At 43.4% G+C, this 19,362-nt stretch overlaps 1 protein-coding gene across 1 annotated transcript; it reads left to right on the top strand.

The window, feature by feature from the left end:
- Positions 1-461: 461 nt before the first annotated feature.
- Positions 462-19,046, top strand: AXDND1 (axonemal dynein light chain domain containing 1). The gene is given in 25 exon segments (XM_026854014.1): positions 462-471; positions 592-777; positions 1,123-1,243; positions 1,859-1,989; positions 2,345-2,426; positions 3,694-3,722; positions 3,725-3,789; positions 4,501-4,622; positions 5,112-5,231; positions 5,672-5,819; positions 6,456-6,569; positions 7,153-7,254; positions 7,822-7,987; positions 8,844-8,914; positions 9,353-9,587; positions 11,005-11,230; positions 11,807-11,900; positions 12,581-12,789; positions 13,366-13,462; positions 14,436-14,537; positions 15,379-15,501; positions 15,652-15,780; positions 17,006-17,097; positions 17,967-18,118; positions 18,851-19,046. Coding segments are annotated over 25 exon segments (3,027 nt in total). The 3' UTR covers positions 18,952-19,046.
- Positions 19,047-19,362: the final 316 nt, after the last annotated feature.

The following is a 19,362-nucleotide window of genomic DNA, read 5'->3' as shown; positions in this document are numbered from 1 at the left end:
ATGCCCACAACTGGAATGTCAGTTTCTTGGCCCGAAAGCAGATGGAAAGAAACGGAGGGGTGCCTGGCAGGGAGGCTCAATCAGCAAGGACAGCTGAGGTAGGACTCGGGGCTAGGGGGGTTGTACAGCTGACTCAGCATCCTTCCAGCTTCACTTTAACAGCAGGATGCTTCTCCGCATGAAGTTTTACTTTCATTTAGGCAATTGCTGGTATTTTAGGGCACTCCTATGTTTGCAGAAAGCCAACGGCTAGCAAGCCACAAGAAAGGAAATGGCTTTATGAAAACAAGGAAAGTTTAGTTGTTCACAGCATCCCTTGGCAACCTGTGTACCTGACAGCTTGGCACAACAGCCCTATGACCAGTGCTTTATCTCCTATAGGTAGAAGGTAACTATTGTTTTAGGCTTCGCTGAAGATCTAATCACCACTAAAATAGGATTAGCTCCCTGTGTTTTAGACCATGCTTTGGGGTAAGGTGGTAAACATCTTGTCACAGTTTTTCTCAGGCCTGTATTCTATCATTGGTTTTGCTTCCTCTTTCACCAGCAGAATAAATGCTGTTGAAGTTGTCCTGACATGCTGTTTTACAGAGATCCCCAAGCTGAGGAGTAACTCAAGGATGCTTGACCACATCAGGCCTGTTTCTTCCTCCCTGGAGCACAGTTTTGTTCTAGAAGAGGTTTTCTGAAGCCTGACCTGTGCCAGTAGTACTCTTTACAGCTTAGAGCACTTATGGTCCCTGAAAACCACCAAAACCACAATGGGATTCAGGGTGAGTGTTTTTCCATCTCCTGTCTTTTCCTGTCCAGAATCATCTCTTCGCTGGGGGCGTGTGTTCATTCCCTGTGTGGCAGAAGGAAAGTTTGCCGACCTCCTAAAATAAATTTATCTTACATTGCATCACTTTTCTGACTATGCCATTTGATGCAGATCCAAAGTGCTGCCTTCCAGTCCCTGCAAAACCTGCTTGCACCCTGGTGCTGCTGTGAAGTCCTTGCAGAGGCTGTCTTGTCCATGCTGCTTTCTTTAGCCCCAAGACAGAAATAATGATGCAGAGCTTGTTTAGACAGCCATACTGATGTCTCCCACTCCTGGGCACGTTTCTCGCTAAGAAGTGACAGCCACATGTGCCTTGTCTGCAGGGTGCCTGCAAACCCTGGCTTGGCTTTGGCATTATCCTAATTGTCAGAACAAGTTCAGACACCTGACAGACCATCCTGTCAGTCTGATAGGCACTAGAAGGTAAGCAGAAAAGGGAGAAGGAACCCAGGATGATGGAAAGACATTAGAGCTGGAAACGCAGATCTTTTCCTATGATGGGTGGCTGTGCCATCTTATGCAGCTGGATGAATGGACCAGATGTCCTGTCTGAGTTTGGGCTGGAGAGATTCGAGGGAAAGATATTTCAGGAATAATAAATATAAGAGTTACTAAAATGAGCAATTCTTTGAACTGTCCTTTCACAGGATGATCGCAGGGATGCTCTGTGATCCATGATTAAGAAAAGAAACTCTTCTGACTTAGGGAATAGCTTTAAACTTCTTTGTAAATAAGCGATGCTTAATGGTGCTAGAAAGTGACAAATATTTTGCTCTTTATCAAACGCTGGATATGTATGCGGTAGGGTGTTGGCAGCAGACATGAAAAATGGTCTTTGGCTAGCAACAGTCAATGCGAGGTTAATCTGCCTGAAAAAGATAAACTCATCTGTCTTTTTTGGCCCAGGGAAGGGAGTCCTGGTCATAAGCCTGGCCTCAGGCTGAGCAGAACAAACCTGTGTGGTTTAGACCGGCAGTAAGGAAACAGTGGACTACCTGTGGGGTGGGTTAGTAATCAAGCTCTTTTCCTCTCCTTCAGAGATGTCTCTTACCTGTGCGATGTTGCAACTGGCCAAGAAGCTAAGAAAGCAATGACTGGCAGAAGCTCTTTTTCTGAGGGTCGTCAGGATCAGAGGGAGCCGTCGTATAGCCCTACATGTTCTCCTGAGTGCTGCTGCTCAGGCGTTTTCCTGTGTGTATCACTAGCTGGGAGAAGGGACATCCGCATACACGTGTCCTGATGTCACCCTGATCATAAAACTCAGCAGCAGTCCTTGCGACTCCAGCCCTCTGGCTCCCCCACTGCAGTTCAGTGTTAGTTGTTTCAATTTGCTTTCAGATGTAGGTTGTTTCTGTCAGGCTCTGGATGCCTGGAGTAGAAAAGGGAAAAGCACCATGAAAAGCCTCTACGTGAGCTTCCCTCTCCTAGCTGCCAAACCTGTGTCCTCTGTGGGAAGGAACTGGGAGTTTGTGCACATCTTTTAGGCTGATGTTTCATGATCTCTCTCTTTCCATCCCTAACGAGCAGCCCTAGCAGATAGTCTGGTTCCCAAGGAGTTTCACATCTTGAAGAACCAGGGAGTTTTGCCCTTGAAGTACTTCAATCATTGAGTGATTTCTGGTTCACAAGGGTTTGTCCTCAACTGTTCAGAGCAGGAGGATAAAGTGATGAGAGTCTGAGGACGCTGCCCAAATACCTCTCTTGCTGTTGGGAAGGGAAGAGTATAAAAGGAAGGTTGCGCAAAGTCCCATGCTAACGACCAGGCTATCGTTAACCCTGCAGAGCAAGGTGACCCTCCTTTTCTTTGTACCTGCTGTGTTGGGGTGGCTAATAGAATTTCCTGTATACGAGTACTGCTTCTCAGGGGTGTTTTGGTAGTTGGACATGAACATAGAAGTCGAAGTCTGGTTTGATCTCTTGAGGCAACTTCTGGAAGTTTTTTGCTTCTTTTTTTTTTTTTTTCTTTCAGAATTGCTTTCTGCCACAAAGACCTACCCAGAGCCTGCCAAGCTTACTCTTGCTTTATGCTTGAATAGACCTGCTAGCATCTTGAATCTGACCACTTGGGGGTCGTGGGTTTTTTTTGTTTGTGATTATTTTTTTTTCTTCTCCCTGCCACCCCTCCAGTTTTTCAGGCTGTGAATTTTTAATTGAGTTTACTAAGCCTCACCCAATAAAGGCTACTGAGATTCCACTTGATCTCTCCAGAAAACGTAATAAATTGAAAAGTAGGTTCTATCTTATTGTTCAATGACTAAAATTCTAAGATTAGGGGTGAAATCCTCACAGCTTCTTTGCCATCATGATGTAACAGAACATTATCTTATTATTTCAATGGTCTCCTGTGATCAGCCTCCAGGTGGGTGTGATGTGGGTATGTGGTGGTTTTCTGGCCCCACCAGTAACTTTTAAATCCATTGGTCACTTCTTTGCCAAGTACCATGAGAGGCCTTAATGAGAGAAGGTTCCTACAAGATTTCTATTGTTAGTAGCAATAAGAAGGAGCTCCAGCTGGGGGAACAGCTGCAGAAGGTCCAATTCTCTCATTAGGTTCTGGATGCTCTCACTGAAGAGCAACCCTGTAAACCTGTCTGCCTCTCCAACTTTAATCAGCTTGTACATGGGACAGAGAGACTGCAGGAGAGTATGGGATCCCTTAGCTAGCATTGGAAGGATTGCTTTGTAATCAAGTTCTAACATTGGTATTCATTTCAGAAAATACACAGCATGCTTGAAGACTGTGAAAAAGAAACATGTTTCAATCCATGCAAGTACTACCCTGCATGAAGTTGTTGGAAAAAAACAGCCATTTCCTGGGCAAATATTATAATATGCTATACAGAATAATGATGTGTCACTTTCTGGTCTGTCAGAAATCCTTCTGGGAGGCTAGAGGTCATCCAGTGATGGAGAGCATGTTGGAAAAAGCTGGAGAAGACAAGCTAATCAGAGTAACAGGACCTTCACAGGTGGATAACTCACTAGTATAAGTGAGTAAATAACTTCTTGCACCCAGAAAAATAACATCTTTTTTTCCCTACTCTGCTTAAGGTGCCTGCTGGAAGCTAGTTTCTGCCCAAGTTGGCTGCCTGTAGGTCTTGTAATAACCAGGATTTTCTTCTCCTGAGCTTCTTTTCATCTTTGTCTGATCCACGAAGAACAAACATTTAACTTGCTGGTGTAGAAAGTTAGATTTCTGGCAAAAATGCCAGAAAGGAATGCATTCGGTATTATTACTATGGAAGAATGAAGGCAGTAGCTGTCTCAACTCTTTGTTGGAAGATAGGCTGCTGTGTTACAAAATGGGCCATTGGAAACCTTCATACCCCAAAAAAGCAGATGTCAGAGAACATCTGTACCTTTCTTTGCCCTATTTTCTTTTATTCTTCCTTGGTGGGGGGGGAAGGATTTTTGAAAAATGCAGAGCATTGCCTCAGAAGGAACTCCAGCTGGAACTGGCAGAGAAACTCCCATGGAGTCAGGATAGTGCATAACATGTTTGAAAACAAACCTGTGAATGCATGCAGGATGGCTCTTTCCATTCCCCTTTCTACCTTTACTAGTGTTTTGGCATCAGAAGGAAACTACAACAGAAGAAATGAGACCTGTGCTGATCTGTTGTTAAAGGAGTAGGCTGACCAGGCTCTGCAAGGCTGTGATTTTTCTCACCACTTTGCCAGCTGCACAATGCACTGGAGCTGATGAAGGCAGAGCAGAACATCTGCAACATCGTTTACCATGAGCTGATTCGGCAGGTCAGCGTGGACTGCATGGAGAGAGAACAGCTGCTTTCAAAGCTCAGGTCATCATTAGCCAACCCTTATTCCCTCTCTTGATTCATGACAGCGCCTTCTCGGGAGTGGCATCAGCTATTGCAGATCATTCCTAATGTCCTGGCCCAGCCAAGGTAGCCCGTAACTGGTGTGGGGTCTGATGCCAGGAGTGAAATAGGATTTCCTCGCCTAGTTTAAAGATGGGGCTAACCAGTCTCTGTTAGGAAACCTGAAGCTAGAAGTCTGTGGCATTGTCACCACACTTGACAGTGTGGGCACCTTATTGGTGTGACATTTTAGTGGAAGTTTTCACACATAGAATATGGCCAGGGTTCCATGTTCAGATTACCACTATTTGTAGCAATTAAATTGTTCCAGGGTTATTAAAATCCCCAGTCCAAACACTCAGAAGATTGCCTTCTAAGTACCTTCCTGTGCAGTGAAAGTAAGGTGTCTTCAGATGGTGTAAGAGATCTGTGCTTTCAGGTAAATACCCTTTTTTACTCATTTTACTGCAGGCAGAGGTGCATGAGTCTCTTGGAGCAGATTCCTGAACAGATGAAGACCCTTTGCAAACAAACGATGGCACAGCAGTTGGAACTCCTCTATTTTAAAGAAACTGTTGGACAGCTGGCCAGGTCTGAATCCTCCTTGATCCTAGGAAATTATCTCTATGCCCTAGGCTTAGTCCATTGATTTTTTTTTGTTTGTTTTTTTAATCTTCCTCCCGTAGGAGCAGGGAGACAGTGTTATGATTTGAAGCAGACCTACAGGGACGACACCTGAGACTCCTCACACTCTCACTGCATCCTCTTGGTGCCAAATAATGTCAAAGCCACCTCCTTTTCTTAGCACGCTGGAGGTTCATTGGTGGGAGACTGCAGAAAAGAGTTGTTGGTGCAACGTGCATTCATGGGAAGAGGAGGTCTTCAAGATGCCTTTCACACCTACAGTGAGATGATTGTGTTGGAGGAAGAGAGCCCCATGTGATAGCATAGGGCCCACCAATCTGTATTTGCCAGAGTAGAGACTTCTGTGTTGGGTTAAGTTGCATTAAGACTGTTCTCTGCTATTTCAGTGAGCTGTACAAGGTACGAGAACATGACCACAAGGTGACCAAAGAAGCAGAAAAAGCTCAAGAGGAGCTAGCTGCAGACATGCAGGAAGCTAAGGCAAATGCAAAGTTGTTTTCAAAGCTGAGCTTGGGAACTTTCTGCAGCATGCTGGTATTGTTGTCTCAGGGTTGTTGGGAAGGAGAAGTGAGGACTGGTTTCATTCTGGGGAAAGAGCTTGGCTGTTTATGACAAATGCTGTTAATTTGCTATAAATCCTAAACTCCTCAAAGAGATAGAAAGCTGTTCAAAGCATTCTAGTTTTAAGTCATGAAAGTTGCATTTGTTGCTCAGGTGCTGGTATTCCTTTTCCTTCACCCCACATTCACAGCCAGTGAGTTCCTCATAGTCTAGCAGACCCCAAAGCTCTGAACTTCTGAGGGGCCTGTGGATGTTTTCAGATACTTAAGAAATCAGGGATTTAGGTGGTTGGTATCAGAGTTATGATGAGCGAGTAGGCACGCAGATTCACTTACAGGAACCTTGTGTCATGAGGGAAACAGATAGTCTAGTCCCAGCAGAGATCTGTATTTATACTGATTGGAAACTCGCAATGGGAGTATCAACAGAAAGATGTAGGGGCTCGCGGAAAAGGACCTGTGAATTTGCAGGCTGTGTGGGAGGTGACTTGAGGAAGGAAGGAGGAAGAAGAAATGTCTAATAAAAGCTTTAGGAATTCAGAGAAAGATGGTAAATGTGAATGAGAAACACAGATGAACATATTTCATTGTCTTTCACTCTTCCAAAAAGCTAGAAGGATCAGCAGTTATACGAGTTGCAGGAAGACGACTGGAAGAGCAAGTTCTGCTGCTAGCCCAAGAGAGAGATGCTTGCAGCTCAGCTGTGTATGACCTGGATCTGAAGGTAGGTGCAGGAGATCTCTCATACATTGCAAGGTATAAGCCATTAGAGCTAGCAGTCTTGTTCCAAGGGCAGATTTCATCACAAAGAGCAATTTTTTTCTATACGATTGGGTAGTAACACATCTCCTACCTGCCCTAACCTCATTTTCTGAGGTCTGTTGTATTTCACATGTGTGGTTTTTAAACAGAAAACGCTTAATTCACACAGCATTTTTGGTATGGATCTCCAGGTTCCGTGCAGGGAAGAACTTCTGTGAAGTTAATATTTCCATTCAGAGATCAGTTTGACTAAGAAGTTTCCTATTCCTCACAACTTAGAATATCGTAGCCAGATTTCTTACACTTCCTCACAAAATATCATTCTTGGTTAATTCTGTGCTTTCTTGTTTCTGTGTCGCCCTCTTTTATGATCTCCTACTTCATGCCGTTCAAGTCTGGGGCTGTCTTGGAGGCTAGAGATTTAATTATAAGGAAAGTGGACTCAATCACTTGATCTTCATTTCATTTATGGTAGAGCTCCCATGTTACTGTCAGATGCCTCTCCTCTCAGAAGAAAACAAAGCAGATAATAACGTTTCTTTCAGATAATAGACAGAGACCAGCTGACATTGGTTTGTAGGCTCCATGTCAGTGAAAAGACACTGACCAACATTCTCAAGCATTTCATAGTCCTCTTGGCCTCAAAGGTAGGGACCTGCCTGTGATAGGTACCTGTAGAAACTGTGTGTATATGTGATTTATGTAGCTCTACAGGTCTCAGTAAAGCATTAGTTACTTTGGCTTTCTTGGTCCAAATCATGGTCTAGTTTCAAACAAGCATTAAAATTTGAATGAGTTCAGTCTCTGTCTGCTTTTCTCTCTTTATTCCAAGTCCCCTTTTCTCTACTTCAAACTTTTTTTTCTCTGTTTCCCCTTTTTTTGTGGCTTTCTTCCCTCACCCCATTCCTTCTCTACAAAACCAAAACTAGTTGTAATTAGTGTAATTTTGGCCTCATGGATAGGGGGCTGTACGGTCTCTTGGTAGCATACAAGCAAACAAAGAGTCAAGCTCTCAGTTCTAGCATGCCTGGGGAGGGTGAGCCACCCTAGTTCTTTCTCAGAGGGTTTGTGAGGACTGTGCTGTGGAATTACAGACATTTCCCAGATCTCTGATATGTACATATCTCAAAATAGCTAGGGCAAAGGGACAATTCCTCCAAACTCACATTGAAATAATCATGACAACAAGTCTCTTTTCCCACTGTCTTGCCCAGTGCCTGCAAGACACAGGAGACCTGGCTGATCTGCAGGAAGAGACTGAGCAGTTCAGGGAGAGATTGAGTCACATTGGAGCTGAAATAGAGCATTGCAAGGAGTCCATCCAGGGAAAACTGCAAATTGTCTGCAGCAGCCTCAACAAGCAGCTTCAATACTTCCACAGCAGTGGCTTGTGAGTGGCCCAGAGGGACCAGGGGTAGCAGTCAGCTCCCTCAACCTTTGCCTTGTGACAGTAGGTCTCACTGGCCCCGTGCAAAGTGTGCACTGACTCCCAGGTGTAGTGAGATTTGGTATGGTCTGATATTTGCATGTCCCTCACTGCTCTACTTTTCTGATTGACACGTTTATTTTGATCATCAGGTCCCTAACGGTAACTCCAGTGGGTTTGTGGTTGAATACAGTGGAGCAAGGATTGTACCCTCCTGCTGCAAACCAGTGTCCTTTGTGCAGCTGTCATTGCTGTAACAGAATTCTTCTATTTAGTTTGGTTCATTTTAACTAGAATGCACACGCATTAGTGCTTCAATAGAGCATTCAGTTCTCTCATGTACAGATGTGAGACTCTGAGACACATGAAGCTTCAAACCCAGTTGTCTTCTGCGTAAAGGTCATATTTTGCAGGCTTTTTGTTAGTTCATTGTGATATTTTAAATAAAACAAAGCATAAATGCAAGTACAAAATGCAGAAATATACACAGCATGTGCATTAACAAAAGACATCACTTTATAGATTTCAATCACAGAGTTAATAATATCTGCATTTTCAATATATGCTTGAATTTGATTTTCATCTTTGCTGGAAGTAACATATTTTCTTAACTGACACACAATGTTTGTGTTATGTTGAGTGAGAGAATAAAAATCCCTGGCTGAGTAGGGCCTGGTGGGTTTTACTTCTCTTTCAAGTTACAATTTGTATCACAAACTTGGTATGCGTAGAGTATATATCTTGACTCTTGGTTTTACCTTGGATACTAAAGGAGTTTTTTCTCTCAGCTCTCATCCCTTCTTTTCCTCTGCTCTGGCTCCTCTCCAATGAATGAAACGCTACTGGATGAAATCCTACAAGATACTAAGAACCTGATAAATGTAAGATTTGGGGGCATTGGTCATATTATTGAGTGGTATCTGCTCAGCAAATTCCCATGTGTTAGCATCTCTGCCCATCACAAATGTGAAAGAAAGCTTATCAGCTCAAGTCTTTTGTGCTGAAGCTTAAGCTGAGAGTCTATACATGAGAAATTATAACTAACCAATATCATGGTTTGGCCAGTGCATCAGACTTAGTGGTGCATCTGAGCACTGTCTACCTGACAGCTCTGGTGACTGATAAATGGTATTAACCCATAGAAGCACTCAGAATTGTCACCAATAAGGTTCCAGTTTATTGTGCTGTCCACTCACTGCAACATCTTTATGCTCATGGATTCCTCACACTTCTTTTACCTGATTCCCATCACCTTTCTGTCGCAGCCAAGGGGTGATCCAACTTTTGGGGGCATGGCAAGCTTGCTACTTTCCTTTCAGATGCTAAAAGAAGACCTACAGCAGTACAGCAGGGAAGTGCACCTAAGATGGACGGAAAGTCTGAGAAGCAGTGCCAGCCTGCAGGAGCACTGGATGGAGTTGGGATAAACAGTGCTCAGTCAACACTGGGACTCTGCTGGAGCGTTGCCTCCACAGCACGCTGCCCTGGCAGAAATCAACCAAAGGGCACATAAACTCTACCAGCAATACAATACAAGGATAAGTGGGAATAACAGTAAGGAATGACCAGTTCTGTAGTTCCATCTTTCCTTGGGGATGTCAGGAAAGTAGGAGGTAATAAGGGACCAGTTGATATAATCTGTTCCGGCCTTTTCCAAAGTTAAAATCTGACCCCCAGATATGTGCTGGGAATCAAGAGCATTCAAGGGATAAACTCCAAGAAACTTGACTCGCAGTCACATCTAAAAAGAATATCCGAAATTATAAATGTGATACAGTGCAAAGAACATGCAATGTGGATATGACACAGGGAAGTCATGTGGTATGTTCAGAGAGAGTGTGGGCGGTTTGTGATTATGTGGATAACTTATGGAAAAGAAAATAAATGTAAAATGAAAGAATGGATGTTTAAAATGTGAAGTAAAACATCACTTTGAAGATCATTAACCAGATAACACTGTCTCAGAGGGTAATACTTTTTTTATTACCCTATCACTAACACAAAGTTATCTTAATCTAGATGTTGAATTATCCTGATTAAAAAGTATGTAAATACATGTTTTCTTTGTTGATATAAAGTTGTTATCATGTACTGAGTAAGATAACAAACAATTGTTGGGTAATTTGTAACTAACCTTCTCAACCTTTGCCTCTGCAAGACCTTGACTCATTTCTGATTTCAGAATTATCATTCCTACTACTTGTTTTGGACTCCTGGACATGAAAAATTAATGCCTGCTAGTGGGGCTCCCACAGTGGGGCTCTGAAAGGCTCCACTCTGCAGAGGGTAATCTCTTCACTTTCTTACCAGTCTGGACATCCCAACACTGCTTCACTGCACTTCTAGTCCAGAGGAGAAGATAACCAGTTCTGCCCCACAGCTGTACAGTGAGAAAATGGAGCCATGCATCAACATCATTCAAATATTTTAAAAAATTGTCACCACCTCCACGTGCTTAACATGCCATCTTTGCTATAAGATATAATGGAGGCCAGGACATCACCAGGATTTAAAAGCTTTAACATTGGCTATCAAGAGCAAGCATTGTTACATTTCAAACATATTCCCCAACAAAAAGATAAAATCCATCGGCATGTGCCAGATGAGTGAATGAACAAGTCATTTACTACCTTGTCCAGGCGTTTTTGCACATCTGTGCATACTGTATCACCTGCATCTGTGGAGAATTGAGTTGTAACCGCAAAGCTGTTTTTAAGGGTTACATTAAGCCTTTTTGCACAAGGCAGCCAAATCTGCCAAGACAAGAAGGAAAGTCAGGGCTTCAAATCAAACCCATTTTCTTTCAGGTTGCTTTCAATTTAGGGCTTACTAAACAGCTCATTCCTAGTCCTAAATGTAGCCAGTTCCCACATAGGCTGTTTATCCCTCTTGGCATCCCTCTTTGAATTCAGCTTTGTTTTTGTCGGCTGAAAGAACTGTAATTAAAGATTCATGTTTTCTTCCCCTGCAGGCACAGCTAGGTTTTTGACAGCCTTGGTGAGAAGTATGGAAGATTGGTTATTCAAGGTGCAAAAGCCAAAGCGAGGTTCTGGCATGAATAAAGTTGAGCTGTAGGCATTTTATCACAAGATTCCTGGGTGGCTGGCCCAGGTGGATGCAGTGATGAGCTGCATAGGCTCCAGACAGTTGCATGAAGCTGAGAGTGATAAGGAACCACATTTCCCATAAGGACAGATGTGTTAATTGTATCTAAGATGACCTTGTACGTTAAACTACACTTGTAAGGAAAGATAAATGTTCTTTTATGCTGACCCTGGCGCAAGAAACTGGCAGTGGGATAAATGTGATCAGCATGAAGTGTTAAAATGATTGGTGACTGCCTTTCATTTGATTTGATTTGGCAATATCTGTGGAAACAGTTGTTGGCTTCAGTATTGCTCCTGGAACATCCCTGTCTCCCTCAGAACTGCCACCTGCTTGGGAAATCTTGACATTTGAAGAAAAACCAAAATATGTGATTCATTTACAGTCAGATCTGTGGGGGCATATTTCTCCTTGTGGTGCTCTGTCTTTGGTAAATATCATCAGGAAATAAATTATTTGCAGAGCACATGCATAACATATATGTAAGAGATTACCTGCAAATGCCAAGTTTGCCCACAACTATATCATTAACAAAAATGCCTGTCATGTTTCCAGCATATGGTGTACTAAAATATGTTATTTTCCTTGAGCTGGGAAGCAAAAGGGAGATCCTCAGGTCTGGTGCACTAGAGGTCACTTTGTTTCTGGATTTGGTTTTTTTTTTCCAGGGTGGAACCTAGAGAATTTTTTAAGATGATTCAGTGGTGGGTTCTGTCCATGAACAATGAGATTGAGAAGAACATCACACATCTTAACGAAAAAGTAAGTGCAAGCCTGAAACTGCTAGGGATAAGAGCACTATATCTAGTATTCACCCTTCTTTCATTTCTATCTGGCCAGAGCACAGCTGTGAGGAATGCTTGTTTCTGTTTTGACACCTTCTTTCCTGTTTGAGTTGAGTTGTGGTTTATGTCTTCCAGCCAAAGGAGCTAAGAACTCCTCTAAAAATAGCTGTAAGGTCTCCTATAGAGCACATGAACCCAATTTTATTGTTTCATCTTTAGCGAGCGTTTCCTCTGGAATAACATTGATATTTCCTGTTCAGAGAGCTGTTTGCTCTCCTCGCTCGCTGTGGTTTTACTTCTTTCTCCCAGGATTGTAGACTAGAGGCTCTCACTAGATTATTTTTTTTTTTAATGTTCTCTAAGTGTGGTGTGTGATTTTTGGTTTGTTGCTGAATTCTGGAAAAGAGAAAGTGCCACATGGCTGATAAGCAGCGTATGATCCTAAAAAGAACTGGGCAAAGGATAGATCCATGATGGTAAAAGAAGTGTTTGTAATGGGAATGAAAATGGGAGAAAAATGATAAAAATAAATGTTTTGGTCAGTTTGCAAATTGAATTAGGTAGGACATTGACGTATGTGAAATAGACTGGCTTCAGGCTACTTGGCAAGACTAGTCATTTATTACTGGTTTAGATTTGCTCCAATGTTTTGTGCAGGTGACAGAACTGGACAGAAACCTGACCCTGTGGCTGGTGAATTTGCTGAGACACATGACAGCAGGCCACTTGTCCCGGGAGTGTCCCCAGTGGCAAGAGTCAGACACCAAGACAAATGAGGAGCTCAGACTTCTCAGGGCTCATAAGCTGCACCATGAAGCTGAAGAGCTGGTTGCAGGGATGGGCAGACTCTCTGGTTCTATAGTCAAGTATCAGCATAGGTTTTCAATTTCATCTAAGGAGGTTTTCTCAAGAAAAAAAATGTGTAGTGTGCTGAGAAATTGATCATGGCAACAGATCCAATCAATTTGGTTGTCCTTGGATCTTTTTCCAGGTCCTAAATGAACCTTACTGGAATATGTAGGGAGCTGAATAAGATAGGAACACCTAAAGAGAATGGCAGTGCTTGCTTTATACCTAGTACTGCTATAAAATGCCTGCATCTGATTGCATGGGCTCACACCTTTGCGGATGACCACCAGAGGACATAAGGGAAGTACAGGCAGTGAGTCTGCAGTCCAGGACACCTGGAGCAAAGTCTGCACCTGATTCGGGATCTGTGCTCACGTGTCCGCTGTGGGCTAGTGCAGCGTTGGCATGGACACACTGTCCGGGAGGTCACTGTGGGAGTGGGTCAGGCAAGAATTGCTCTTCTGGAGACTTCTCTTCTGCAGAGGTCTGCAGATAGCTCCTGTGCCTTGCTGACAGCAGCAGGATCCTGGCTGAAGGGAATGAAATATTTGAGGGCACTCCTGCAGGGCTGATGACATTCTGCATCTTTGCAGCTGCTGCCATGAGATTGTCAATGCCGTTGTTCAAAAGAAATGGTCTGAGATGGATTCAGCAGCTGATTTTGAGCTGGAGGAGCTGAATAAGATCAAGGTAAAAGGTGCGTGTGTTTCCAGCTGTTAGGTCTGGGGTAGATGAGACTGCATTTGCTTTGCAAAAGGTGGAGAAAAATATATGTGAAGATTTCAAGAAGGAGGAAGACTCCCACTACCCTAATGAATTACCCTGGTCCCCCAAGTTTCCTACTGACTCTGCAGTCCTGGAAAGCAAATAAACCTGTGTCAGGCTATGTTTTAATATTTTCCTTACCCCGTTCCAGGGTACATATATAAGGTCTCTCTTGTGAGATTTATTCCATATGAATGGCAGTAGATTCACCTCTGGTTCAAGCTTGCCAGAGCTATGTACATCCAGACTTGAGCAGTGCTTAGGACTTCCTGGAGGTACTTGATGCAATGTACCTTTATACAGATGCAGTTGAAAGTTTTTGTAGTCAAATGACCTACATACCACCTTTTTATTCTACACTTGGAGGTAAAGCTCTTAACTGCTACCGGTGTAACTGCCAGTGTTTAGCTGAGCTTTGCCTGTGCTTTAGGAATATGAGAGGTAGACCCTTCTGAAGCCTAAAGCTTTCCTGAGCACAGGGCAAATGGTGTTACCTCAGAGAATGTAAGAAGCTTCTCTGCAGGGATTGAAAATACTTGTGCTTTTGTTCTGTGTTACCTTAGTGAGTGAAAAATTAACCCCTGAGATTTACACTAATTTCTCCCCATATGGGCTGGGGCAGCAGCTGTGACAGCTGTTCTGCACTGGCCTGAGGAGAAGCTTGTTGAAGGAATTAGGTGGTGGGAGTGATTAGCTGGTGACAGGTGCCATGTCTGAGAGCTTGGAGAAATGTATCTTCCTTTTCCTTTGTAGGGTGAGGATGGAAGGGTCCAGGTAGGTCCCTGGAACAGATAGACAGAAGGGTGGAATTACTTAACTGACTGCATTAATATAATAACAGCTATTTTTTTTTTGCTCAGTAATCCCTAATTTATAATTTTCTGTTATGTCTTTCCAGACCAAGTGCTGTAATTGGAATCAGGTGTGTAGCCTTCTCCTTTCAGAGATCAAAGGCACTCCGGTCTCCTTTCTGGATTTAGAAGAACTATTTGGATCAGAGGTATATATAGACTGCATTTGCTGTTCTAGGTTGAACCAGTTTGAATGAAGGTCTGCTTCAAAACTTTTCCTTAATGAGGTTCAGTTTAAGGGAGGGTTTCACATGGGGACCTATATGCATTCAAAGCAGCAGCTAAGAAATATGAGGTGTTATGATGAACTGGTTAAAAATCACAGTGCTTCTTGTGAGGGCAGGTCTAAGGCAAAACCAGAACATCAGTGGAGCTAGGAGATTTTACCCCACTGGTAGATCAGTTCCCCATGGTGCATGGTAGCTTTTGTTTCACTTATTGGGGTGGACTTTGGCTGGAATCCTGGTGGTTGCCTTGCGCAGGAGACCAGGCTGAACTACTAGTTTAATTCTTATGTGTTTAAATGGATGTCTGAGACTGCCTGTGATAATTAGATGTGTTTTATAGATGGTTGGCCTGGCATTGGTCTACTTTCATACAAAAAAGGTTAAATTTAGATGATGAGGTAATGGATTTAGATATATTGTCTTGAACAATTTATTTACATCAGTTCTGAACTCAACACCCAAGCAAAGTGACATTATTCATGACTAGTGCTTTACCTGGTGTGCTGCCTTGCTTTTTCTCCCTGCCATGGCCTATGCAAAGCCGGTATGCCACAGTGAGTCCTGCTTATGTAAAGTTCAGTAATTACCATATTCATTTGTGATTTGAAATGTATTCATATTCAGGACTCTCCTTGAAGTCCAAGGCTAAATATGTGCAAGAAAAAGTCAGAGACCAGCTAGTTTTGCCAAGGTTATTTAGATGGACAAGGGGACCATGCTACTCAGCTGATCCTTACGGTGCCTTACAGGAATTGCACTGAAGCTTAAGGACACTACCATTTCTTCAACTCAGGAAGAACTTGAAGCTGAAGATGCTAACAGCAGTAGAAAACCCATAACAGAGGAAGAAACATTAGAAGTAAATGTGGAATTTTCTATTATGCAGGTGACTATAGTAGCTACAATATGCTACTTTCCAGCAGGGCCTTTTTAATTATTGCTTGGTGTATGAAATGTGAAACATGGCCTTACAGCTGTCTTGAATGCCACTAGGCTAGAGGTATCTCCTATTTCTTGTTATTTTCTCTCTCAACAGCAGCCAGGTGCTGGTATGGATTATCTGACTGAGGACAACGAAGCCACTGCAGACGTTATCAGATACATAGGACATGACTCCAACATCCACCTGAAATCTCTGAAGTCAGACATTGCATTAGTTACAGGGGTAGGAGTCTGGCCACACCAATGGTTTTAGCCTGTTGTCAGAGATTTGGAGCTGAGTTTTAGCTGTCTAGTCAGACTCTGTTATCATACCCCCTTTATTTAAAATTGCAAGAACAGAGGAATTGGAGAGAACACCAGCACCTTGCACTGCCCCAGCAGGTCTGATACAAGTGTTAAAGGGGGTATCATAACATTAACATAACATTAACACAGTTACCACGGCTGCAATTTGTCCTCCTGACCCGTGCATTAGTGCCATGGCCCCAGGACTTCCATGGGACCAGTAACGGGTGATATGTGGAGTCTGAACCAGGACTATCTACAGAAACTACGATGGTGAAAATGGTTTGGTGCAGAGCAAGTGGGAGGAGTTGAAGTGGGTTCAGAGATTCAGGGTGATTCCACAACAGCAGGGAAGCAAGAAGTTCAGATTGTTTTGGCCTCCTAGGTCCTTGTTTTCTCCACTTGCCTTTGAGATGGTACTCTTTGGTAAAGTTGCTCCTCAGAAGTCACAGGGTCTGCCTTTTACAGACGTTCCCTGGCCAGTCAGCCATCCAGAGTGGAGCCTAGGAAGTACAGGAATTGTGGATCTTTAGCAAGTGGTCACTGGATGGTCCCACTCCTTACGTGTGCTGCATTGCTGAGTGTGCCTTGCCCTCCATGCTTTAGAGGTGGGCAGCTGGTGCACAGTGACAGTGGAAGATGCTGGAGCATTTCTTTATAGGCTTTGATTTGTTCTGCAGAAACAAATCCCTGGAAATCACAGTTACCTTCTAAAGGTTAGAGTAGGAGCCTTTCAACTGTTTACTTTCACAGAAAAACCCTGGTTGTCTTCAGACAATTAAAAGCTGGTTTATGCCTGTTGGACCCTGTGAGGAGCTGCCTCTTTCTGTTCTCTGAATATTGTTTTGTTGTTTGTTTCGCTCCTGGTCAGGCTACAGCCATTTCCAACCTCTGTAACCCAGTGAATACACCGGCAACCCAAGACTATGAGCCAGTGAGACTTCCCTGTCTGAGTCAGAGAAGCATTTTAATCTATTTTTACTGCCAAGATCAGTTCAGAGCCTGAAGGAGCCTCTGGTTTTCCATGTTTTGCTGATACAGAGCTCTTGTCTGCTGTGACTGTGCACTGAGACACTGGCACCAAACCAAGCACATGCTGCAGATGAAATGCAGCATTATTGGTTTCACGTACGCTTATAGAAAGTTTTGCTCTTCCCAAGCAGAGGGAGATGACTGCCACCAAGTCATCGACTCCCTTTTCTCAGAAAGAGTTTGAAGCCCTGGCAGTGTTGGAACATCTGCAAGTGCAGCTCTTGTGGGTACTGGTCCTGTACTGGAGGCATGAGCGGGGCAGCATTTCATCCCATGGAAGTGCCTGTTCTGCTCTCTGATAAGGTTTTGCTTCATTCAATATCCATTGGCTTAATTTTGCCTTCCTTCCATTGTGACTGTCTCAGGCCACTGACAATGATTTATGTTAGCTGAAGACATGGCCCATGTCAGCTTTCCTTCATCTGTGTGCAGACTTTCCATTTTGTGTACTCACGAGATACATTGCAGAGGTGTACTCATGATGGTTTTCTGCAAGACTTCTTAATACTTCAGGTCCTGTTAGCACTCACAGGTGTTATGTGATCACAGCTGAGCACTTCCAGTGCCTGCTAGTGCCTGGGAGCTTGGGAAGTACAGCCATGAATTGTTATACCTACATGGGGGGAACACAATGAAGGGACACCCAAGTGTCTCTGTGCAGAACCACATTAAGGCTTGTGTTTGGTAACAACTTCTTCCATGCTTAAACAGCCTTGGGCACTCTGAATTACATTCCCTCATACTTCTTGCTTTGTCTGTGAGCTTGCGTTATCCAGGGTAAGCCCATCTCATTAGCCTTGCTAATATAACTGACTGTGCTCAGTATCTATCCTTGCCGAGTGAAGATCAGCAAAGACTCTTTGCTATAAAACTCTTGAGTTTTAAAATTAATTCAATTTGCAGGGTTTACATAGATGTGCCATGACATCTCTTACAGATTTTTTAACAGTGCCCTTCTCTGAAACCATAAATGTGTTTTACAGAGTCAATGAGTCCCACTGAACCCTTCAGTTTTCTAAATCTTTCTTTCAGGTATCCTGCCAGCAGCTGCTTAGATTTCAAGTTTCAGCCTTATCTTTGCTTCTGTTTCAGAGAAATGGAGATCCATGCTCAGAATGCAGAGAAGAGATCTGAAGGTCTTGAAGAGAAGCTGGAAGAAGCTCTGAGGAGAATCAAAGAGCTAGAGAGTGAGCTGGAGGAAGAGGGGAAAGTCACCCCAGAAGCAACTCACAAAGAAGAGCAAGGTCAGGAGAATCAATATTCTGAGCCCCCACCTAGACTCAGAGAAGAAAGCAGTCTTTGAGGACACCTCATTCATCTCCCATTTAGTGCAGGAACTTCTCCTCTTGGGCACATCCCAGGGTTTTGTCTAGACATCTTTGTCAGATGCCAAGCAAGGAGGGTTTTACCATGACTTTGGATCAGGACAGAAAGAACCGCTGAATGTTTTGAAAGAAAGTAATTTTGTTTGATTTGGACATATGACATGGGGTCTCTATCTAGGTGATCACTGTAACTGGCTTCATTTTCCTTGTAAGTGAGTGTTCTCTGTTACAGTCAAGATCAATTATTTTGGGGTAGAAGAGAAATAACGTTCCAGGTCCCTTCACTCTCAGAGGCCACAGACCTTTTGTGTTTATAATACAGGACACTTCTGTCTCCAGGAGTTATTTGAACACTGCTGACTTACTGATCTTGCCCACATGGTGTGGCAGGGAGTTTCTTAGGTCGCATGTTTGTTGTGCATGGAAGGATTTCTGTGTGTCCTTTTTCATCTGATTCCACACAGATATAATATGTGGCGAAGGAGGAATAATGGGAAATAAAACTTCTTCCCTTAGTCCTTCAGTGTATCCAGTCTCTCTGACATCAAAGCAGGAGGAGAAGCTAATTTATTTGTTAAGGATGTGATACCTTGAGCACATTTTAACCCTGTGGTATTTTTAATGGCTTTGGTTTGTTATTTTTTCTTTCAGAAAACTGTTTCCAAGAAAGTGTGTCAGAAGTCAGACCCTGCTCAAGTCCCAAAGCTTCTAGCTCTGTCCAGTCCAAGGGATCCAGAAAAACCAAACATTAAAGGACAGCAACGCCCACATAGTTTCTTAGTGCCTATTCACAGTTGCATTTCACCCCTGATCCACTGCCATTATTCTTTACCTACTACCCCAACATTTCTCTGCCATCTCAGCATTTATGCTGTTCTAGCTGGCTCTACTACTTCCACATCTGTCTTGCATGTCCTCTGTCTCATCCCACAGCTCTAATATCTTTACAGTTTGTCTTCCCTGTGTAATACCTTGAATTTTGCCTACCCACATCTCTCCTGCCTGTGCACCCTCCTCCTCTCCCCTCATGCTTGCCTCCTGTTTGTGTGCATCAGTCTCTTGGTGCTCTGTCTCATTCTGCCTCATCCCTGTTGGATCATGCAGTTAAGTTGTTTGCACCTCTTTCCTCTCCTGTGAAGGATATTTTTTCATGCCAGAGTAGC

The sequence above is a fragment of the Athene cunicularia genome (genome assembly GCF_003259725.1).
Source record: "Athene cunicularia isolate RWA chromosome 8 unlocalized genomic scaffold, athCun1 chr8_part1, whole genome shotgun sequence".
Lineage (NCBI taxonomy): Eukaryota > Metazoa > Chordata > Aves > Strigiformes > Strigidae > Athene > Athene cunicularia.
The sequence above is the reverse complement of the archived record's forward strand: the minus strand, read 5'-3'. Positions and strand labels throughout refer to the sequence as shown.